Raw genomic sequence first — 24,888 nt, forward strand, 5'->3', positions numbered from 1 at the left:
CTTGTGAAATTCATGTTCTCACACATGCTTTCCATGTGTCCTGGGGCACAGACATGAATTTCTCTAAAACTTTGGTCTCCTTATCTAAGAAAATGTTCATCTCCTTTTTTTATCAGTTTCATGAAGATTACTTTGTCTAACCTTTATAAATCTCTTAGCACTGTTCTTTCAGTGAAGGAGGTCTTCAAGGAGCCTAGATTGCTCATCGCTTATACTACAAGATGTAGAAGTGTTTTCTGAGAGCACTTTCCCCTTGATTTACTCCTAGGTTTACCATATGTGTTGTGCTGTTCTCAGTCGTGTCCAACTATGTGCAAACCATGGACTATAGCCCACCAGGCCCCTCTGTCCACGGGATTCCTCCAAGCAGGAATCCTGGCGTGGGTTGCCATTTCCTTTTCCAAGGGATCTTCCTGACTCAGGAATTGAACCCATGTCTCCTCTATTGGCAGGCAGATTCTTTACCACTGAGCCACCAGGGAAGCCCCTTAAAACAGGAATATCAAATACATCACTCATAACTTGATTAACTGAATCTCTTTCTCTGCCTCTCTTTTTTTAGAAAATAATCATCATATTTCATTGATTTCAGGCCACTGCTCACCTACTGAGTTTCTATGTTAACTTACCAAACACTCCTGTGAAATTACATTCCTTTGAATTCTATATTGAATTTGCTGATTATGGATAGTTACTTAATTTTGGTTAACTTACCTGTATCAGATTGCATTTTCTTTTGTTTTAATTAAAGGTCAAGAATCTTATCATGTCACTGTTAGAAAGAGTTTTCTATCATATGCCTTCTCTAGCTTACCCAGACTCACCCATGTCATTGTGTTATTTTCCCAGTTTCCATATGACATTCGAGGTTTAGAACAGTACACTATCTGATCTTGTGCAAGCTAGGGACAGAGGTGTCACCACCTTGTTTTGACCTTGCTTGGTTACTAGAACTCTAGCCAGTTGAACTGTGATGATTGATCTCCAACAAAACCTATACTTTTACTGAGGTGACTGAAAAGTTGGGTATCAGAAATAGCATATGGATTTAGGAATGTCATTGTTTTTCAATGGGAAATCTGAAATGACAGAAAGAACACTGGATTTACAAATAGAATCTGTATATTCTAATCCTTATTCTATCAGTTATCTCTGATAGCTTAGGCAAGTCTCCCATCTTTGTTTTAAATATTGTCCTCTGCAAAATGAGGTAGTTGGTTTCAATGCTGTTTATATTTCATCTAACTCCACAGTTCTGCAGTATCAGAAAACATTTAGATTTGGTTCAAATCTCTACTTACATCTAGCTGAATTTTAATTATGTGTGTGTGTGTGTGTGTTTCTTACTAAGACTATTTTTAGAGCAGTTTCAGGTTTACAGAAAAATGAACATACAGATATTTCCCATATACTGTCTGCCCCACACATGCATTGTTTCCCCTTTAACAATATCCCCACCAGAGTGTTACATTTGTTACACCTGATGAACCTTCATTGAGGCATCATAATTTTACAGAGCCCATAACTGACATTAAGGTTCACTTGGTGTTGCGTATTCTATGGTTTTGGATAAATGTATAATGACATATGTCCATTATTATGGTATCACGCACAGTATTTTCACTGCCCTAAAAATTCTCTGTACTCTGCCTATTAATTTCTTAACCCTCACCCAACCCCTGGCAACCACTGATTTATTACAGTCTCCAAAGTATTTGCCTTTTTGATAGTGTCATAGAGTTAGAATCATAAATATGTAGCCTTTTCAGATTGAATTTTTTCACTTAGTAATATGCACTTAAATTTCCTTCAGGTGTTTTCATGGCTTGATAGCTCACTTCTTTGTTGGTACTTAATAATATTTGTCTGGATGTACTATAGTTAATTTATCCATTCACCTACTGAAGGACATCTTGATTACTTCCAAGTTGTAGCAATTATGAATGAAACTGCTATAAGCATCTGTGTGCAGGTTGTTTGTGGACATATGTTTCCACTCCTTTGGGTGAATACCAAGAAACATGATTGCAGAATTGTATAGTAGGAGTATGTTTAGTTTTGTAAGAAACTGCCAAGCTGTCCTCCAAAGTGGCTGTACTATTTTGCATTCCCACCAGCAGTGAATGGAAGTTTGTGTTGTCCCACGTCCTCATCAGCATTGGGTGTTGTCAGTGTTCTGGATTTTGGGTATTCTCATAGGTGTGTAGACATATCTCATTGTTTTCATTTGCATTTCCCTGATACTGTAAACTTGGAGCATTAGTTCATATGATTATTTTCCCTCTGTATATCTTCTTTGGTGACATATCTTTTAGGGTCTTGGCCAGTTTTTTAATTGAGTTGTTTGTTTTCTTATATAGAATATTAAGCTTCCTTTGTATATTTTGGATAGCTCTTCTTTATCAGATATATCTTTTTTGAGCATTTCTCCCAGTCTTGTCTTCTCATCTCTGCACATTGCCTTTCATGTTATATCTTTTTGTTTCTAAGATATACTATAGTATTGGGGAAATACTTGTTATTGAAAATGAAATGAAGATGTGATGTAAGAACTAGATCATGGAGCCAATGAAGCTAAGAACTGGCATCATTTTTAAAATTAAATGATTTGCTCTACTTCCATGCTTAAATTTCTTCATCATGTAAGTATGCATGTGTATACACACACACACACACACACACACACACACATATATAATAAACAACAACAAAAAAAGTAATTGTGCTTATCATGAAAAGCCACTAGCCTTGGTCATATCCTTTTGCACTAATTCCCTGTTCTCATTCCACTAATATTTGGCATTTTCCTAGTTGCTAACTTTGTATCTCTAAACAACATATTAAGCCCCTATTTCTTTCTTTATCTATTTTAATTATATGCATTGACTTTCCATAATGATGGAGATTTAAGTCATTGACACAACCCCCCATTTCTTCCGGCTCCTGTCTACCTGGTTCTGTCATTATTTGCAGTTCTCAAAGTTAGACTTAATGACACATTTCAGTAAGTAGAATAGTATGGTTAAGAAACTGGGCTTTTTTTGTGCAAAACTGAGGGGTTGATCTAGTCACATATCTCCCTGGTTTCCTCCTAACAGATTTTCAGACTTATAGTAACGATTATATTTGACTGAGCATCCATTTAAACTTACAAGCCTGTGCCTTTTTTTGTTGTTGTTCAAGGCAAGACCTCACTTTCATCTCAGTCTGAGTTGCATGAGGCTTTTAATATGAAATCACTTTCCATTCAGTCCAACTCTTCCTTGTTGCTGATGAATGTCATACATAATGAAAGATTATATCCATTTATCCTCAGCAGTAAATCATTTATCACACAAGGGAGATATATTATTGTGAATTCTGATCAAAGCTGCCCACTTCCTTTAGCCAGCAGAAATGCTGCACCCTGTTAGTGAATTGTACAATATCCTGGGAGAAACAGGGAAAATTATGTTATTGAATGAGGCTTTGGAAAACTCTAGGGGTTTCTAAAATGTCTTTTTTAAAAAAATCATGTTTCATGTAGAATTTTCTATGATCCAGGCATGTGAACTGTACGAGTCTCTTTTTGGCTTTCTTCACTTAATTAAATCTGAAAGCTGTGGGACTTTTTGCAGCTTGCTCTGTGATGTCTGCAAACAGATTTGTGAATGACATTGTGTGGATATTTTGCCCCCTTTCTTAGAGAGGCAATAATTATTCCCACTTCTTTTTGAAGCATGCTGTGCATGGTTTTATCAGTTCATTTGCTAATGAGCTCCTTCTCTCCTTTATAATGCCAATCATAAAGATGCCTTTTAAATAAGATTTCTCTCTCGGATTTATTTCCTTTTCACTCTTCCTTATCAAGCTGTGTACCGCTTTGCTTCAGGGAATCACCCACAGTATCCAGGCAAGAAACAAGGCTGGCCTATTTGATCTCTTGTTGATATCATACTCACTCACTGTCTCCTTCTGAAAGCACTGAATTCCAGAAAGGACCTCACAGTCCTCCAGAGGAGTTTCTTCTTATGTTGTGTCTTTGATTGGAGGTATCATTGCCCTATGTTCCACATCTGTGTTCACTGCCTTTCAAATTCAACAGCATGTGAGTGCCTAAGTATTAAACTGATCCTAAGTAGAGTGAGTTACAGAAAGGAGGAGGAAGAATGGACCGTGTTTCTTCCTTTGGTCTTACTTGGGCTCCTGGCCAAGATGCTTTTACAATTTATTCATAATTTAGGCAAAGTGGTAGCTAGTGATCTGCACAATTGAGTCACAAATCTGTACCTAACATCTATAAACAACATTGCTTCATTTGATGTTCATCACATTCTGGAAGTAGCCTTTCAATGTTTTGACCATTGAAGAACTAGCTATTGAAACTTAATTTGCCTCCTCCAGACTCTCTGAACACATTATCTTCCTTGCTTGGTGGATAAAAAGAAATATAATATGCCCAGGCTCCTTATACTTAAAACAAGGGATTGCTAAATTTATCAGAACAAATTATAGTGATAGCAAAAATATTATACATTAACTTTAATATAGGTGTTCCTATTGATGGTTCTTCTCTGACTAATCAGAGGTTCATCTATATACAACTGCCAGGTCTAGAGAATAAATCTAGGGCACCCAGTTAAATTGAAATGTCAAATAAAAATAATCAATGCATTTTTAGTGTAAGTATATCCCAAATATTACACATGGGACACACTAATGCCAAAAAAAAAAAATGTTTATTTGAATATCAGATTTAACTGGGTGTTTTATATTTTATCTGGAAACTCTAAACATGGGAGAATCCAAATTCTGGTCTTTGCTATGCTATAGATACAAATTGCCTAGCTTAGTAACTGTCATGGACTGAATTGTGTTTTCTGAAAACTCATTACATTCAAGCATTAAATTTCAGTGTAACTGGATCTGGAGAGAGGGTTTTTAGGAGGTAATTAAGATTAAATGCAACCATATAGGTGGGGTCCTTTTCTGATAGGATTGGTGGCCTTAGAAGAAGAGGAAGAGAGAGATTGACGAGGGAGAACTATGGATAGGTCCATCTTTTTCCACCATGCGAGGTAGCAGAAGGCAGCCATCTGCAACCCAAGAAAAGAGCCCTCACCAGACCCAGGCCTTGCTGGCACCTTGATCTTGGATCTCTAGGCTCCAGAACTGTGAGAAAATGATTTTCCATTGTTTAAACCACCTAGTCTATGATACTTTGTTAAGGCAGCCCGAACAGGCTAATATAATAAGTTTAGAATGTTTTGTTCTGGCTGTTTTACATTTCTTGCTGAACTGTGAGCTGATAAAGATGATTGCCACTTCTCTTCCATTGACTAGTCTGAACATGTGAGTCAATTACTCTTCTAATTTCAAGTGAGTAGAGAAGAGACGAGTGAAGGAATCTGCTACTAGTTGAACCTTGAACATCAGAGAAAGTCTGTGATTGGCTAATCTCACTATGTTGGTGATGTCTTGAAAATGAAAGTATTAGCTGCTCAGTCTTGTCCGAATCTTGTGACTCTATGGGCTACAGTCTGTCAGGCTTCTCTGTCCATGGAATTCTCCAGGCAAGAATATTGGAGTGGGTAGTCATTCCCTTCTTCAGGGGATCTTCCTGACCTGGGGATTGAACTCAGGTCTCCCACATTACAGGCAGATTCTTTACTGTCTGAGCCACCAGGCAAGCCCTGGTGACATCTTACATGAAAATTTTAAGGAGGGATCATAGGGAGTAGTCTGTGTGCTAGTTGTTCAGTCATGTCCAACTCTTTATGACCCCATGGACTATAGCCCTCCAGGCTCCTCTGTCCATGGGATTCTATAGGCAAGAATACTGGAGTGGGTTGCCAGTTCCTTCTCCACAGTATTCTCCTGATCCAGGGATCGAACCCAGGTCTTCCACATTGCAGGCAGATTCTTTACTATCTAAGCCACCCAGGAAGCCCCATAGGGTGTAGATGTGACAGTAGATCCTGGTCTGTTGTTGGCTGAGAAATATCCAAGGCAGTCATAGGAACTTTAAATTAAGGAAGTGGGGGAAGAGAGCATGACTTTGAACTAAGGAAGTGGGGAAAGAGAGCATGACTCTCCTCTGAATTTAATGTTAGAACCTAAGTTATTTGCCTAAATTTTCTTATTATTAAGCATATTTATAAGGATGAGGGGCAATGTAGGTCCATGCAATGTGCACAGAACACACACTAAATGAAGACTCATAACTCCTCTTAGAGATGAGCCCCTGACACTCTGGAGAGGTCTATCACCAACCTCCGTCACATCTCTCAGTGGCAGAAATAGGAGTCTTCCTGCATCCATAGGATATTCCTTTTCCACCATAGTAGGCTACCTCCCTTGAAAACTAGAATCTCACATTTGTCATGATAGATTTTGTGCATACAGGAAATTAATAGCATAACATTATGTTAATTTAAATTGATAAAGCAAAAATCCATTCATCTTCTGCTTGTCACTATTACCCCATAACCCTTTTGTTCTTGATAAAGGCAACTGTTACTATACTACCTCTAATGTGATATTGAAATTGGGAAGTCTTCCTGCAAGAGGGCCAATAAATTACTTCTTAATTTACCTTCTTACCCTAAAAAGAGTTTATTTTTTTTTAGATGCAGTAAAGCCAAAGCTAAATTAGATAGAATGGCTTTATTTTGCCCACATGGCTGCTTTGGATAATATTGCTATGTATTTTAATCTGTGTAGTAACTTCATGCCATGCTATGTGTTTTAATTTTGTTAATGTGGTAGCAAAGGTAAGTGAGGCTCTTGACAAAAATAGGGGCACAAAATTCTATAAAGGCCAAAAATTTATTCAAACTAACATGAGAACTCAAAAGTGTTCAAAAGTGAACGTGCCATAAATGAAAGTAAGATGACAATGTAAACAGGTTCTGTCTCTCTGGTGCTAAAATTGACCAGTGAAGTATATGGGTGACTGCTGGGCCAGGTACCTAGTATTTACACATGGTTGAAAGGAAGTTGCAATTGAGAACACACATGGTTTAATAAAATTTATCAGACTTGAAATCATTTTTTTCCTTTTTGTCTCTAGGGCTCAAGTATTAACTGAATGCAGCACACCTCCTAAATTTGAGCAGATGCTTTCAAATTTACTTCTGAAATCATATCAGTCTCATGATGAAGTAATTTGCCTTCATCTACTTTATTATTTTCAATCAATTTATTTATTTTAATTGGAGGCTAATTACTTTACAATATTGTAGTGGCTTTTGCCATACATTGACATGAATCATCCATGGGTGTACATGTGTTCCCCATCCTGAAACCCCCTCCTACCTCCCTTCCCATCCCATTCCTCAGGGTTGTCTCAGTACACTGGCTTTGAGTGCCTTGTTTCATGCATCGAACTTGGACTGATGATCTACTTCACATATCATAATACGTGAAATACGCTATTCTCTCAAATCTTCCCACCCTCACCTTCTCCCACAGAGTCCAAACGTCTCTCCTTTATGTCTGTGTCTCTTTTGCTGTCTTGCATATAGGGTCATTGTTACCATCTTTCTAAATTCCATATATATGTGTTAATATACTGTATTGGTGTTTTTCTTTCTGGCTTACTTCATTCTGTGTAATAGGCTCTATCCACTTTAGAATCCAAACTTGGTTAAAGGGAAATTAAAAAAAAATCCTTATATTTTCTGAAAATTGCAGGTATAATTTCATTAGCAAGAATAATCATAGTTGTAAGATAAGTGACATTATAAGCAAAAATTGCCTCAGCCATGGAATTTGTGATATGTTGATAACACTTCAGAAGATCTTCATGAGTTCAAAGACAGATGTTGCTCTGCAATTTAAAAGAATTCAAACCTAATCTCCCATTTATAATTCAAAGGATTTTAGAAAGACAGTACCTACAGCTAGGCTATAGGTAAATTTAATTCCAATTTTGGTTCACTTAAATATCTTGCTGTCTTAATTAGTGTTGCTTTTAAATAAGACCACTTAATTAAGTTCTAAATTCAGCTAAAGAAAGCTTACACTTTAATCAGTGTCACAGTATTCTCCATAGCAAAACCTAGATCTCAGCCTCAGCAGTGAGTGGCAGGGAAGGGAATGGGTTCTAACGTCATAAGTAATTGTTGAGCCTATAGCTCTAGGCTGCAGATGCTTACCTCGAAAAGTTTCTAGACTTAACCTTTGTGAACCTCTCTTTCTTCACTTGAATAGCTAGGATGTTGATTCCAAATTCATAGAATATTTGTTTAAAAAAACTGTCATGCATTGAGTGCTTACCAAAACAACAAGCATTATTTATTCCTAATAATAATTCTATGAGGGAGCTACTATTGTTATCTACATGTTACAGATAGAAGGAAGGAGGTAGAGGAAGGCTAAGCAGCTAGTAAATAGCCAATCCCAGATTTAAACACCAGGCTGTGCTCCAAACCACCCTGCATCTAAAATGTAAGGTTTATTTTATTTTTTTTTTTTTGCATTTATTTCTGCCCTAATTTTTAAGATTTCTTTCCTTCTACTAACCCTGGGGTTCTTCACTTCTTCCTTCTCTAGTTGCTTGAGGTGTCGAGCTAGGTTATTTATTTGACTTTTTTCCTGTTTCTTGAGGTAAGCCTATAATGCTATGAACCTTCCCCTTAGCACTGCTTTTACAGTGTCCCATAGGTTTTGGGTTGTTGTGTTTTCATTTTCATTCATTTCTATGCATATTTTGATTTCTTCTATGATTTGTTGGTTCTTCAGAAGCGTGTTATTTAGCCTCCCTATGTTTGAATTTGTAATAGTTTTTTTCCTGCAATTGAGATCCAGCCTTACTGCACTGTGGTCAGAAAAGATGACTGGAATGATTTCAATTTTTTTGAATTTACCAAGACTAGATTTATGGCCCAGGATGTGATTTATTCTGGAGAAGGTTCCATGTGCACTTGAGAAAAAGGTGAAATTGATTGTTTTGGGGTGAAATGTCCTATAGATATCAATTAGGTCTAGCTGGTCCATCGTGTCATTTAAAGTTTGTGTTTCCTTGTTAATTTTCTGTTTAGTTGATCTATCCATTGGTGTGAGTGGGATATTAAAGTCTCTCACTATTATTGTGTTACTGTTAATTTCCCCTTTCATGCTCGTTAGCATTTGCTTTACATATTGCGGTGCTCCTATGTTGGGTGCATATATATTTATAATTGTTATATCTTCTTGGATTGATCCTTTGATCATTATGTAGTGTCCTTCTTTGTCTCTTTTCACATCCTTTATTTGAAAGTCTATTTTATCTGATATGAGTATTGCGACTCCTGCTTTCTTTTGGTCTCCGTTTGCGTGAAATATTTTTTTCCAGCCCTTCACTTTCAGTCTGTATGTGTCCCTTGTTTTGAGGTGGATCTCTTGTAGACAGCATATATAGGGGTCTTGTTTTTATATCCATTCAGCCAGTCTTTCAGTCAGAATGGCTGCTGTCCAAAAGTCTACAAGCAATAAATGCTGGAGAGGGTGTGGAGAAAAGGGAACCCTCTTACACTGTTGGTGGGAATGCAAACTAGTACAGCCACTATGGAGAACAGTGTGGAGATTCCTTAAAAAACTGGAAATAGAACTGCCATATGACCCAGCAATCCCACTCCTGGGCATACACACTGAGGAAACCAGATCTGAAAGAGACACGTGCACCCCAGTGTTCATGGCAGCACTGTTTATAATAGCCAGGACATGGAAGCAACCTAGATGCCCATCAGCAGATGAATGGATAAGGAAGCTGTGGTACATATACACCATGGAATATTACTCAGCCATTAAAAAGAATTCATTTGAATCAGTTCTAATGAGGTGGATGAAACTGGAGCCCATTATACAGAGTGAAGTAAGCCAGAAAGATAAAGACCAATACAGTATACTAATGCATATATATGGAATTTTAAAAGATGGTAACAATAACCCTATATGCAAAACAGAAAAAGAGACACAGATGTACAGAACAGACTTTTAGACTCTGTGGGAGAAGGCAAGGGTGGGATGTTCAGAGAGAACAGCATTGAAACAAGTATACTATCAAGGGGTGAAACAGATCACCAGCCCAGGTTGGATGCATGAGACAAGTGCTCAGGACTGGTGCACTGGGGAAGACCCAGAGGGATGGGATGGAGAGGGAGGTGGGAGGGGGGATCGGGATGGGGAACAAATATAAATCCATGGCTGATTCATGTCAGTGTATGGCAAAAACCACTACAATATTATAAAGTAATTAGCCTCCAACTAATAAAAATAAATGGAAAAATAAAATAAAATGTAAAGTTTAAATGCCTGATGATTCTTCCATTTTCCCTAACCAAGGACTGACTTTGAGATTGAGGAGAATATTGGCAGAAGATAAAGAAGAATACCTGGAGGGGTTTTGTTTTGTTTCTTTTTTTATCAAATCAGCATTTAATAGGCCTCTCCAAATTGGCAGACTTGTGTATCACTGACAAAGTGTCTCCTTTCCTGTAACATCAAAGAGTAATTGCCATTTTTGTCTATGAATAAAAGTTGCCACAGTCAGGAAACAAACCATACAGTTCATCACCATTTCTCTTGTGAAGTTAATTGATTCCTGCTAGTTGAAATTTTATGTATAAAATCAAGTTTCCAAGAAAGAAGCATGCATACTTTCTCTAAAATGTATGCAGAGACCAGACCCTATACCGTGACTGAAGCAAACATTTGAACATGTTTCTAACCTTCTTGCATTTTTCTCTGTAAATTATGTAAAATGCATTTTTGCAAATATGTGCAGTAGAAGGTCTCTGGGCATAAAAATGGCCAAAATGCATGTATGTAATACAATATCAACTACATGTGCTTGCTCTTTTTTTTCCTTCCTGGTATCATTCCTAGGGTTTAGAGTAGGGAACAGGAATACTAGAAGCTTTGTGTAAAGTACATCCATGCAAATACTAAGCAGAGAAAAAGGCTATATGCTCAACAGCTAAGCATTATGATATAGTTGAGGAAGATGTGATTAAAAGTTTTATGTTGGCTGAGCCATCCATGTAGATAACAGAGACTGGCAGTGAAGACAGGGTTGGAGTGGAGAAGAAGGGTGTGAAGCAATGATCACATCTCCCATTGATGAGTAAATAACCGGGGAATCAACAGATGAGGATTCAGAGGATGGATAGTACCATTCCCCAATAGGATAGTTTTGTGTTGTTTTTTTTTTTTTGCTTTGCTTTGCTTTGCTCTCCTGACAGGAGTAAGTGGGAGAAATGGAAGAATAATCTGGAAATGTAAGGAGGTTGTTGGTCACGAGTGAGAGTTCTTTCATTTTTACTTGAAGTCTTTATTCTTATTAGTTCTAATTTAGTTACTATTCAGGAAAGGAGGCCAAAGAAATAAACTGGCATTAGTATTGTAACAGAACAGATGGGCATGGTCTGAAGTTAGCTATGTGGGCTGATGGCCGTGGTAACCACTTTTTGCTGGCCAAAGAATGTCCATTTCTGTGGGAACATCAGCAATTGAGCTAAATTAAAAAAAAAAAAAAATCTCTTGGAGGGTTTTCTGCATCCAGGTTGAGTGCTAGGTTCATTGCTTCTGTTTTAACACCCTAGACAAATCAAGTATTTGCTTCTAGTTCACAAGCATGCATAATGTAATTTCTCATCTTTGTCAGTATTGTTCTCTTTTCCTTTGTCCAAGGATTGCCTTTTAAAGCCTTTCTCTAAAGCTGGGCTTTTCTTCAGGGACTGTGTATAAGAAAGAAATGAATAGAAGGGGTGGGTTGTTATTATATACAACTGAACAAGTGAGAGGGGGATGAGGGCCAAACTAGAAGGATGTATTGAGTAGGAAAGTGAGGTCTGCAGTTGAAACCATACAACTGGCCCTATTGCTGACGAAAGTGAGGGGCCTGGCCCCGAAACTCACCAGGCGAGGTACTTTGCTGACATTAAACTTGGCTCAGAATCTGCAATTTCTTTCCATCACTTTATTGCCAGGGGCCAGTCTCCCCTATTCAGGGTTTTCATTGTTGTTTACTTGCTAAGTCTTGTCCAACTCTTTTGTAACCCCATGGACTGTAGTCTACCAAGCTCCTCTGTTCATGGGATTTCCCAGGTGGGAATACTGGGGTGGATTGCCATTTCTTTCTCCAGGGGAGATTGAGTTTACACTGTGGTTGTTCTACCGTCAATAAGACTCCTCCCATTTTCTTTACACAACTGTTCATCAACTGTGGCTGTATTTCCTATTCCAAGCCTAGTCTTTGGCCATCTAGTTGTAGGAAAAAAAAAAAAAAAAAGCTTATGTGTAAGAACACCAGGGAATGTTGATATTTTTTAATAAAATTGCTATCATGATGCAAGGCTTTCCAGGGATAAATAAATTCAGAGAACAGGAGTGGATGAATTCAATGGAGCTTTGAACCAATGCAGAGTAGAAAAATAATAGAGTTTTAACCTGATTACGACTGAGCAACCTTCACTTCCACTTTTCAACCTGATTAAGGCAAGAAATATGCTTTTAAAAATGTATTTACCATTAAAGATTGCATATGTGCTTTTAAAACTTTATTAATTCCATTATGCTTTATTAAGATGAACAACCAGAAAGAACTTCTATTATATGAATTTCTTTTGCTCTTATACCTGTATCTCTTAAGAGATCAAAAATCTTAAAAAGCAGTCTCAAAATTCACTCCTCCCTGCAACTAACACAAACCACAACAAACATGCCGTGATATTTCTTAAAAGATGTGCTGTTTATCACGCTGTCAGAAGGTCTGCCAAACTCAATCTATGCAATAGAAGTGCATCCTAAGACAATTTTTCGTTTGCTTTATGTGTTTAATAGTGTCGTAAATTCAATCCTCCTCACTGACTTTACCTGCTAGGCACATTTTGTCTTCACATTTGGATGGATTTGAACTTATCAAGGTGACATGTGTGAGCTTTAAGTGGAAACTTTAATTTGTCATTTCTTAAAACCCAGCACCAATTAACAGGGACACATAGCCACCGTAACAAAGGAGCAGAGTTTGCCTCATACCCAGTCACACAGCCCCTGGTGGGTTTCCTAACTTGAGCCGGGCTACTTCAACCTCATCACACTTTATTATCTACAGCATGCTGATAGGAAGGCAGGGTGAAGGCATGCACCGTGCAATTTTCCTGGTAACCCATGAGGCTTGAACACTGCAGAGTGGTCTCAAAGCCACGGCAAATCAGTTGAAGATTAGAACAGTTTCAAACATCTTTCCTTATTTTCTTTTCCACACACAAATGGAGTAATGCATTTTAAGTGATGAAAAACCCCTTAAAAAGCAAAACAAAACAAAAGCACTTCCCCTTAAAAGCAGCAGTCTCCCAAGGATACAATTGCCAAATTAAATGAAGATACAAAGAGTGAAGTGTGCTTAAAATCTCCCACATATGTTGGAAATAAAGTCCTTAGAAGTGAATGAATGCATGCAACTAGCACCTAACTCATCATTACAGGAAAATGAGAACTAAAACGCTGTGGATCAAGTAATTCTGAATAAAGATGATGACGTTAGGGCAGTTTCAGAGAACAGAAATTTATGTTTTCATCACAAACGTGCTTCCATCTTAAGTATTTTCTGACTTTTTGCAATTATTGTATCAGTAATATGCCTGCTTTATTTCAAGTGCAGTAAATGAATTTCTTCAAGTTTATGAAAATATGTGCCTGCTTAAGCAAATTCTCTCCATAGCCTGTTGGGTATTTGAAGTGTCCATGTATCAGAATTCTTTGTTCTCAGTCTATAGGGAAAATTACCAAATACACTCCAGGGTGCCAGGTTTGAAAAGGTGCTCAAGAGAGCCTGCCCCATTACCTTTATTCCACTTTAGCTCACAGTAAAAGGTGGAAAAATTACCTGGGTGCCTTTCACTGTGATGGCTCCAACTGCAATAGACCTTATCTAATAGTTCATTACACTCAGAAAACAAAGCATATTCTAAAGAAAGAATCCACAGCTCCCGTCTCTGACAGAATGGTCTCTTAGAATTCTTTTGTCGATTTCATAGATTTCTAACAACCAGAGGATTGTTTTTAAATCTGATTTTTATGCCAGCATCACAATTTCCTCCTCAGTAAGTAGGACAGATTCATCCCAGGAGCAACAATGGATGCCTATCTGCTTAACTTGGGCATGACAGATTAAGCTTCAAGCAGATACACTAAATGCCACCTCCTTGCTTACACAAATTGTTCAGAGGCAGGCGAGTGGGGCCTCAGCTGTATTTGTTCCTTGAACTGTCAGCTGATGAGCCCGTACTGTCTGAGACGGCCAAGCAGCCTTGATTGAGCAAAGACCGTGGATAGGAAGGGCTGCCTAGACATGCCTCACTGCAAGGGCTTTCAGGTAAATATCCCACCTCCAAATTGTACCCACCTTTGGAAAGTTTCTCTGGACAATGCCTTGCAGGAAGAGGGCACTTGTTAGCTAAATATAAAAGAGAAAAAGGAAGAGAGAAAAATGTGAGTTTAGAGAAAATGAAGAGACCTTTCATGTAGAGACAGATACTTTTCCAATTTGGCCAGATCTGAAATAAATGCTGTTATTTCTGACCCAGCAGTTAGGCAGCACTGACTGGAAAAAATTGCTAAGTAAAAAATAAAAGTAAAATTAGCAAAAGAACAAACTAGTAAAACATGAGGAAAATGAACAGTAGGCCAAATCGACTGATAATGTTTGATCAATTATGTTAGAGAATGATTTTTTATTAGAAAAATAACACTTGTAATATGATGCTTTCTGAAAGAGCATTTGCAGTCTTTTAGAGACCAGTATGTTGCATAAAGAAAACTGCAGAATTATCATATGAGGATCACAATTATTCATATACCATGAGGGGCATCTTTAATTGCTGTTGTTTGTTTGCTAGATATTACCTATAAAACTACAAAAGAAAAATGGTGCTGTTCCCCGCTCCCCCCACCCCACCTCAAAGACTTAAGACTCTAGAATCCATCTGTCAATGTGAGAAACAGACTGAGCCAAGCATCACAAAAGCAGGAATGTACTTTCTCACGGTGATGTCATTGGTGGCTATTTTGCTCGTTGAAATCTCGAACCTTTCACAACCACATGCGTATGTTTGTCATTTATCCTTTTTCTCAGGTGCAAAGAAGGCTACCAAGGAGTCCGTTGTGATCAATTTCTGCCGAAAACTGATTCCATCTTATCGGATCCAAGTAGGTCATGCATTTTTCTTCTGTCTCTAACACAACATAAAACTGAGTCACAATTGCTAACTCATGGACCACTGGATCTCAGTTCTGTGTCTGAATGCTGCCGAGGGTGGGAGCTGGGGACAGGCATTCACTTTCAAGGTTTGTTCAGAACTATCTCTGTTGAGATGTAGGTCTTCTCTGGGGATGGAGCCTGGTTTCCAGATTCATCTCCACTGCTACCCTCCCGTGAGGGCTGCAACAAATCCTGCTCCCTTAGCTTTCAGGCTCCCTTCCTGCTACTCCATTATGAAAGCAAGGATATAGAAACATAAAAGACCTTATTATTTATCCAAAAGAGTGGTATGAGAACTGTTATGTCATACTGCTTTTTACCAGCTGGTTGGTATGTTGTGAAAACATTAAACCCTATTAACTTTAACATTTCTGAAGTAAGGAAATATACATATAAAATTAAATAAGTTTTCAGACCAACTGTGAAAACCCCATTTTTAGCAACCCTATTCGCATATCAGCGATTACTGTACCAACAACAAATTAATTTTTTGTTGTTGTTGTTCATGAAAGAAGACAATTTGCTGCTAAGAAATATTGCCACTTATTTCTGTCTCTGTGTGGAGTAAAAAATAATGTTCTATACGAATATGCTCAGTTCTGGTCAAATGTGAAATTTTTCCTTTATCTGTAAATAATCTGATCTTTCAGTGACTGCTACAGTTGAATCACCACTAAGAAAAGGGGACTTTTATTGAATCAGCAGTTTAGTTCAGTGAAGATAATGACAGGCATTTTCAGATTGTAAAAGCAATGTTTTGGTTTTCTGAATACCAAACATGCATAACATAAACTTTAGCGAAATACGATGTATTGATGGCAGCCAGTGGTCACCCTGTCTGTGAATGCGTAGGTTGCTGCATAATGAACATGTTAAGCCATCCTTCAACACTTTTTCAAAGTGCATATTTTTATTGCGCCCCCACCCTGAATTTTTAGGTACGTTTCCCTGAGTAAACAGAATATTTTTTAAAAGAAAATTTTTGTGTAATTCAATTTGCTTGTGTTTTATCTTGACAAGGCAAGCTACCACCATTCAGCATTAACTATTCTTTTCTTTGCAAATTTAGCTCTCCTAAAGAAAAGTGGAGGTTGCCTAAAAGCCAGTAACCAAGCTGGCCATGGTTGATCTCTGTTCTCTGAAACGTGAGGCTCTGGTCCCTAGGAGCTCCCCAGATAGGGGACAGTTTCTGGAGTGTGTGGTGTCTTTTCTATCTTGTAGTTTTAGCCACTTGCTCAGCTGATGTCTAAAAGGTATGGTTGTGGCTAGAGATGTGTATTTGCTGCATTAGAAAGCATAAAAAGAAGAATGGGTTTGCTGATTTCATTTTCTTTTTATTCACTTTGATGTACTTAGTTTTCCTTTTTTTTTTCTTTCCTTCTTCCTTATTCTTCCCTTCTCTTTCCTTCCCTTTTATTGTCCTTTTTCCTTTCTTCTCTTTATTATTTTCTTTCTTACCTATGCTCCCTGCCTTCCTCCCTCCCTCCCTCCCTCGCTTTTTCTTTTCCTATATAGCTGTAGAATACCTGTTCAGTACAGGGTACTGGAGCAGGGCTTGCATGCGGGACAAAATAGGTAAAATAACCTTTATTTATACAATCTAATAAAACCTTTGACATTCTATTAAACATAATAGTCCCTCACTGCAAATGTTGAGAATGAGACCACTGAACATTTTGAAGAAACCAGTACTCGAGAAACCAAGCATCGCACTCGCATTCAGGTTTCTTAACGCTGGTGGGCCCAGAGGAGTTAACACTCCAAGCTCTGAGCCCTGAACAAAGGGGTTACAGAGTTTTTATACACGGACAGGCATGATTAAGCAGGTTTGCAGGGGTTGGGCAAGTATAAAGAACAGGACAAGGGTGAGTGAGATAAGCTCCAATTCCTATATTGTGAGTCCACACTTTCTGAGATTATGTGACCTATTTGATCCAGACTTTGCAAGGAGCAAGCTGAGTTACAGAGGCAGAAGGAGCAGGAGGTTATGTAAAATTTTAACTTTTCCTCTTCATTCCCCCCTCTTGATGCTTTCTATCACTCATGGTAGAAAGTATCATCTCATGCTTTGAAAGCACATTCAGAGTTCCCCATCATTCAGGGAGCTATATTGAGTTAGTATCATTTGTAACTTTATGGATTCAATTTGAGAGGTTATGAACTGGGTAATAGCATTGAGAATACAAGGGCCAAAAAGGAGCACCACAAAGAACATGAAGAGAGGACTGGTGAAAGGGAAAAGCCAGGATGCCCAGCTCCAGGTATTGTTCCAATTACCCCAGGACTTTCCTGGTCCCTGTCTCCTTTTTATGATTTGTTCCCCTAGCTATTGGGCCATGTCCCTAACTATTCCTGATTGGTTTACATAAAAGCAGCATTCTTCGTTCAAAAAGAGGCAGAGTCCTCCCTTTCCAGCTGTCAGTAGGTCTCAGTCAGTCAGTCAGTTCAGTCGCTCAGTCGTGTCCAACTCTTTGCGACCCAATGAATCGCAGCACGCCAGGCCTCCCTGTCCAACACCAACTCCCAGAGTTTATTCAAACTCATGTCCATCGAGTCGGTGATGCCATCCAGCCATCTCATTCTCTGTCGTCCTCTTTTCCTCCTGCCCCCGGTCCCTCCCAGCATCAGGGTCTTTTCCATTGAGTCAACTCTTTGCATGAGGTGGCCAGAGTACTGGAGTTTCAGCTTCAGCATCAGTCCTTCCAATGAACACCCAGGACTGATCTCCTTTAGGATGGACTGGCTGGATCTCCTTGCAATCCAAGGGACTCTCAAGAGTCTTCTCCAACACCACAGTTCAAAAGCATCAATTCTTTGGCACTCAACTTTCTTCACAGTCCAGCTCTCACATCCATACATGACCACTGGAAAAACCATAGCCTTGACTAGATGGACCTTTGTTGGCAAAATAATGTCTCTGCTTTTTAATATGCTATCTAGGTTGGTCATCACTTTCCTTCCAAGGAGTAAGCATCTTTTAATTTCATGGCTGCAGTCAGTAGGTCTAGCCCTCTCCTATTCTGTAAAAATCACCTCAGCCAGGGAATCTAGTTGGTCCTGTGAGGCCACTAATGATTTGGCTACTCTCTCGATATAGTCTGTGAAGTCCTTGGATTGTGTATGGTAGCAGGTGGTTGATGAAGCAATTCTTCCTATTCCCATACCTATCCCAGCTGTAATTCCCAGACCAACTAGTAGGGGTATAAACTGGATGACTCTTTTTGACTGCATATGTGCTGCCAGAAGTATGGTAAGAGTCTTGTTGTTAGGGACAGTATTCATCTGGGGAGTGAGGAAAGCTAAGGGGCAGATACCCATCCAATTGACTGGTAGACAGAAGTAAACAACTGTCCCACAAAGAGGCCTTGATGGGGGCAACACCATATTGTGTTTGTGGGAGGATGAGTGGGTCACTCACCTTTTAAAGTTTGATTACATTCGTCCCTGGCTAAATTCCCTACAGGTTCAGTTCCTCCATCATTTGTAAAGCATTCTGGAGCCTTTTAAGTTAACTCAGTTGCCCTTAAGACTGGCCCTTGTAAGGGTGGATCTATAGGAGTTCCCATGGCTGTTGCATTATTCATTGGTACTGGTGTAGCTAAGTACTGTGGAGCTCCTAAGGGTAAGCAAACCAGCAATCCCTGGCCAGCTAGGGATTGGTGTCATTAAGAAGGTAAAGAGTTGCATTGAGAACCTGATACAGATGAGGGTCTAAGGGGGAGTTAACTCTGTAACCTGGGTCATACAGCCAACAGGCAGAGCCTGATTTTTTAGGGCAAAGATGATCCGTGATTTCGTTTATCTGCATTATTGTTCCTGTCCAGTAGGGTTTTCCATTTATTTGGCAGACAGACACTTGGTCTGGGTTGTAACATCTGCGTGGCATTTGGGGGTAGACGGAGGCACAGGGGCATGATGGCAATGCCATGGTGTTGGAATACCGCCTGGGGTTTGGATCCTCTGGAAGGGGGAAGATAGTGGCAGCGAGGAGCATAACTGGAAAACATTTTTGGCACCCAGACCTCTGGACATGCATTGCCTGGTTATGAAGGCAGTAGGTGATTGGCCTACAGGATTGGCTATCTATACATTGTTCTAGCTGATGGTTAAGTAAGTGATTTTCCAAGGGTTGACTGTAGTGTTGACAGGTGCATGATGGATAAGGAATGGCACCATCTGTTATAGCAAGGGACACCAGAAGGCTGCAAAGCTGCCTGCACATAACAGATAACTGAACACTAACAAGAGGTTTTCTCCCCATCTTTGGATTGTCATGGCTATGGCCACTGAGCCTATCATGAAGGGGTGTCAACTATACTGTGAGTGATTTAGTTAGTAGGGAGACTCGATCATAAGAGACATCTAATAAGAATGAGGCTTCCCACTACTGTGAGATAACGGACAGCTAACCACAGTTCTGACCCAAATCCCAGTCCTGGAGTGCTACTGAAGCTAGTCCTGTAGCGAAGAGTACAGCAATAATACCAATCAGTGATAGAGGCTAGGGTTGACAATGAAAATCCATTTATACTTTGAAAGCCAGATCCTCAAGCTTCCACCATGCATTGACCAGCCAGCTGCCGGAGTGTGGCTGGAATAAGGCTGAAGAATCCTCAGGCTTCTGCCGTGCGTTGACTAGTCAGCTTCTGGGGTGACTAGAGCCGGGCTTAGTGTCCTTCGTGGCTGAGGGCTGTTGTTTTTGGAACCAGACCTTAAGGGGATTTTCGGGGTCCCGAACTGTTTTCCAGGTGTCCTCACCACAGGAAGCCACTGCCTTCTTGACTCTGGTGTGGTGGATCCAAGGGATGACACCTGTAACTTTAACAGCAGTAGGGGTTGCCAGGATGACCATGTGAGACCTGTCCAAACTGGCTGAAGTGGTTTCTTTTTCCAGTCTTTTACCCATACTTCGTCTCCTGGCTGATAGGGATGAACCCAGTTGCCCAAAGGAATGAGTGTCCTTTCTAGGTTTCTTGGGTGATATGGTAAAAGACTTTCCCAAAGACCTGGAGGTGTTGGGACCTCCAGGTCAGCTAGTTGTTGGGGGTCTCCCTTGATTTTTCCTATCACTGGGGGGTGTTCTCCCATATAAGATCTCAAAGGGAGAATAGCCTGAGGACCTCAGGGTGTATCAGGCTTGGAGTAAGGCTCGGGGTAACATGTCGAGCCAAGATAACTGGGTCCTGACAGAGTTTAGCTAACGTAAATTTACATTTACATTACAAAGTTTAGCTAATGTAGAGTTTAGCTTGAGGGTCCAATTCATGTGTTCAACTTTCCCTGAGCTCTGTGGCCTGTAAGTGGTATAAAGCTTCCGTTTGATTCCCAGTGTCCTGGATGAAGTTTGGATTATCTCAGACACAAAAGCTGGCCCATTGTCAGACCGTATGGAGAGAGGAAGCCCATATCTCAGGATTATGTCTCTTAGGGCCTTGGTCACTGCTTGTGCCCATTAAGTGCGTGTGGGGTAGGCTTCAGCCCATCCCAAGTACATGCAGACTATCACAAGTAAATACTTATAGCCTCTGTAGGGCTTGACTTCGGTAAAGTCCACTTCCAGACCTTCAAATGGCAGTGTCCCAACTGTCTGCACCCCTGGGTTGGGTCTTGGTCCTTGGCTTGGCTCACAAGTCACACATCTAGCACTGATCTGGGCACACAGGGTTGGAAGCTTAGGAACAAAATAGTAGCTGCTCAGTAAGCTTTCCAGCTCAGTATTTCCTAAATGAGCTGTCTCACGATGCTATTTTACCAGCTAGTCTGCTATATTGCTGGGGACAAAGAATCTTTGGTTTGGGAGCTTCCACCAGCCCTCTTTTTTTTTTTTTTTTTTTTAATTCCTCCCTCATTTAGAGCCCATTAATCTTCTTCCTTGATATATCTTGGAGATGAGGCAATTCTGGTGCCAAGAGGACGTTAAAGATTGACTTGGGGCCCACTGTGGGGCTGGGTTGGGTTGCTGCCTACTTGGCTGTCTGGTCAGCCAACCAATTTCCTTTGCTGACTGGATCAGTTCCTCCCTGATGGCCTCTACAACATATGACTGGCACTTGGGAAGGCTTCCAGACTTCTTCTAACAGCTGAAGGATTTTTTTTGTTTGTTTGTTTCAATAGGTAAAAAGGTGGGCAGGGTTCAGCGTCTGCACAGTCTCAAGTTGGACCCATGGGTTTTCTTAAAGCAGTCCTTGATAGTGAATCATCCTGGAGTTGGTCAGCCACTTATGCCCCTAGCTATTCATCAGGTTAGTAACAGCATGGGGAACCTTTACATTTATATTTTGTCCTAGAGTAAACTTATCTGCTTCTCTGACCAAAACTGCAGTGGCAGCTAATGCCCAGAATCATGGCAGCCATCCTGCGGTCACTGGATCCAGTCATTTGGATGGTTATGCGACCAGGCGCAGCCATGGCCCAACTGTTTGTGTGAGAACCCTCAGTGCAGTGTGATTTTTCTCATGTACAAAGAGCTTAGAGTCCCATGTCACATCTGGAAGCCCTAATGCTGACGCACTGGTCAAGAGTCTCTATCTCCTTGAAGGCCTTTTGCTGTTCAGGTCCCCACTCCAGGGGGCCCTTATCAGACCCTGCTGTGGCTTTAAACAGAGGCTTGGCGATTTCAGAGAAACTGGGTATCCAGATCCGGCAGAATCCGGCAGCCCTGAGGAACTCACGGACTTCTTTCTTGGTGTCCAGCCGAGGTATTGAACAGATAGCTTGCTTCCTCTCATGTCTGAGCACCCAATGCCTTTTTGTGATGACAAGCCCGAGGTACTTGACCTCCTGTCTGCAGATCTGAGCCTTTTTCCATGACACCTTGTACCCTGTGATGGAGAGTAGAACCAATAGGGCTTTGGTACCTCTCCAGCAGTCCCCTTGGGTGGAACTGGCTAGCAACAGGTCATCCACATACAGGAGCAGGGTGCAGTTGAAAGTTTCTCCAGGAAAGGCAGCAAGGTCTGCAGCCAGGGCTTCACCAAACAGGGTAGGTGAGTTTTTGAAGCCTTGTGACAATCAGGTCCAAGTCAACTGTGTCTTTCTCCCGGTGTGTGGGTCTTCCCATTCAAAGGCAAACAAGGGCTGGCTGGTGACAGCTGGAGGCAGAAGAATGCATCCTTGAGATCAAGGCAGGTGAACCAGCTTGCCTGAGCAGGTAATAGACTCAAGAGAGTGTAGGAATTTGGGACCACTGGATGGATGGTGATCACTGCACTGTTGATGGTGCGGAGGTCCTGGACAGGGCAGTAGTCATTCCCTCCAGACTTTTTGACTGGTAAGATTGCAGTGTTCCAGGAAGACTGACATTCAGTTAGGATCTCAGCATCTTGTAGGCACTGGATGTGGTCCCATATCCCCAGGCATGCCTCTTGTGGTACTGGATACTGTTTCTGTCTAACAGGAGTGGCTCCTGACCTCAGGTCCAATACAATCGGGACATAGTTTTTGGCCAAACCTGGGGGCCACTTCTTTTCCCAGACATCAGGGAATTCTTTTAACAGTCTTGGAGGATTTATTTGTTCCCTTCCTGAGGAATAGAGACACCATTCATCTTCCCTGGGCATGGTCACGGCCATCATCAGAGTCGATTGGCTCCCCAGGGTGAGGCTCGCAGACTTTCCAGGGGCAAAGGTAATTTGTGCCCCCAGCTTTGTCAGTAAGTCTCTACCCAGCAGGGGAATGGGGCATCCCAGTAAGTAAAGAAATTCATGAATCACCAGATGCCCCCCTAGCTAACATGAACAGGCCTTGCAAAATGAGTGGGCTGCCATGTCCAATATGGCCCCAACAGTAGTTGCTGTTCGGCCTGTGAGGGGATCCACAGGTGTGGTTACTATGGAGTGTTCAGCTCTGGTAGCCAACATAAAAGTCATTGATTGGCCCCCTACTTTTATCATGGCTGTGCGCTCCCAGGGGCCCAGGATCAGGGAGCCCAGTTTTTAGTCTGATTCTGCTCCAGCCAGGCCCATAAGGTTTTGGATGGCTGGCTCAGGTTGGTACCTTTCTTTGTTGGGTTGACTGAACTTCTTCAACCCTTTAGATGTCCCTCGGCGATGGGGACACTCATTCCTCCAGTGTCCAGTCTCTTTGCAATAAGTGCGCTGGTCGTGGCATAGTGGTAGTCTCTTCTGTTTCCCCTTTCCATGAGGGAACAGTCTGTTTCACTTGATCGGAACTCCTCAATGCTGCTGCTAGCAGGGCTGCTTTCTGTTTCATTTTTTATCTGCTTCTCATTGGGCTTCATGGTCTCAGTTCACAAAGACTTTATTTGCTATCTCCAGGAGCTGTGTAGCATTCATCTCAGTGAAGCCTTCCAGTTTTTGGAACTTTCATTGGATGTCTGCATAGGATTGAGCCACAAAGGCAGCATTAATCATTTGTTGATTCTTGGGTGTCTCAGGGTCGAACGGGGTGTATGTCTGGAACGCTTCACACAATCTGTCATAGAAATTGGTGGAAGTCTCATCTGCTTTTTGGATTATCGTTGTAATTTTGGACATATTGGCGGGCTTTTTGGCTCCTACTTGAAGTCCATGTAGAAGACATCATGGTAGCGACCCAGGGTTTCTTGTCCTTCTCTGGTATTAAAATCCCAATTAGGTCTCATCTATGGCATCACTTCTCATGCCCATCTTTCTACATCTAAGACCTCCGCGGGGACATGTCCTTGGAGCCATTTTTGGGCTTCTGTTGAGATGCGTTACCTTTCTTCAGTAGTGAAGAGAGACATAAGGAGCTGGCAACAGTCTTCCCATGTAGGCTGATGGTGTGGAAAATTGACTCTAGGAGGTCAGTCATAGCCTGTGGTTTATCAGAGTACGCTGGGTTATGGTGTTTCCAGTTTAGGAGATCAGTAGTACTGACGGGCTGGTAATAGAGGATGGAGCATCCAGGCTGGACTGAGCTGTCCTCGTTCACTTGTTGAGGACCTTGAGTTCCTCACAGTGGCATCTGACAGGCCACGACCAGCTGGTTAGATTGTTTGGCTAAGCAAAGCTGCTTCCCTACTGGCTTGGGGCTGGAGTCTTGCTTATGAGGTGGTGTGGGGGACATGGAGGGAAGTGGACTGTCTGGCAATGGGTCCAGCGCTGGCTGTGCCGAGGCTTGTGGAGTCGGGAATGTTTGGTGGGGGCAGCAATGGGTCTTCCACTGGATCACCCTGGAATATACATTTTTTCCCTTCTTCTTTCTTTTTTTCTGAGTGGTTGGGCCACAAATACCCTACTCTGTCCCTGTCCGTTTGTGCTAAATCTTGCCCATGGGGGAGGGTCTGTGTTATTAGAAGCCAGTAGTCTATGTACGGAAACTGATCTGGATGTTCTGGAGTCCCAGTGACTAGCTGGTGCATTGCTTGGACAGTGGGCAGGTTGAGAGTGCCCTCTGGCAGCCATCCAACATCAAAGGATGGCCAATTGAGCTCACATAAGTTATGAAGCTTCCTGGGGGTCATCTTGACTCTGTAATCCCCTGCAAAGCCCTTCTTAAAGTTCTTTATTGTGGAATCTAAAACTGTTGGCTTAGAGGAACTTCCACCCATGTTGACAAATATAATCTACCTGGCAACGTTTTGAGGAAAACTTAATCTCTTAGGTGTCGGCTCAAGGAGTCAGTCGACAGAGTAACCAGTAACCATTAATTTCTCCCTCCCCATGTGTCCTGCCCTGAGTCGG

At 41.0% G+C, this 24,888-nt stretch overlaps 1 protein-coding gene across 7 annotated transcripts in view; it reads left to right on the top strand.

Annotated features, from left to right (window-relative positions):
• NRG3 (neuregulin 3) overlaps window positions 1-24,888 on the top strand; it is a 1,171,842-nt gene that overhangs the window by 859,903 nt on the left and 287,051 nt on the right. For all 7 annotated transcript variants that reach the window (XM_043926573.1, XM_043926575.1, XM_043926576.1 and 4 more), the window contains exon 3: window positions 15,098-15,171. In XM_043926573.1, coding sequence (XP_043782508.1) covers window positions 15,098-15,171 — 74 coding nt within the window. The remainder of the gene's footprint in view (window positions 1-15,097; window positions 15,172-24,888) is intronic.

The sequence above is a fragment of the Cervus elaphus genome, chromosome 15, assembly GCF_910594005.1.
Source record: "Cervus elaphus chromosome 15, mCerEla1.1, whole genome shotgun sequence".
Classification (NCBI taxonomy): domain Eukaryota; kingdom Metazoa; phylum Chordata; class Mammalia; order Artiodactyla; family Cervidae; genus Cervus; species Cervus elaphus.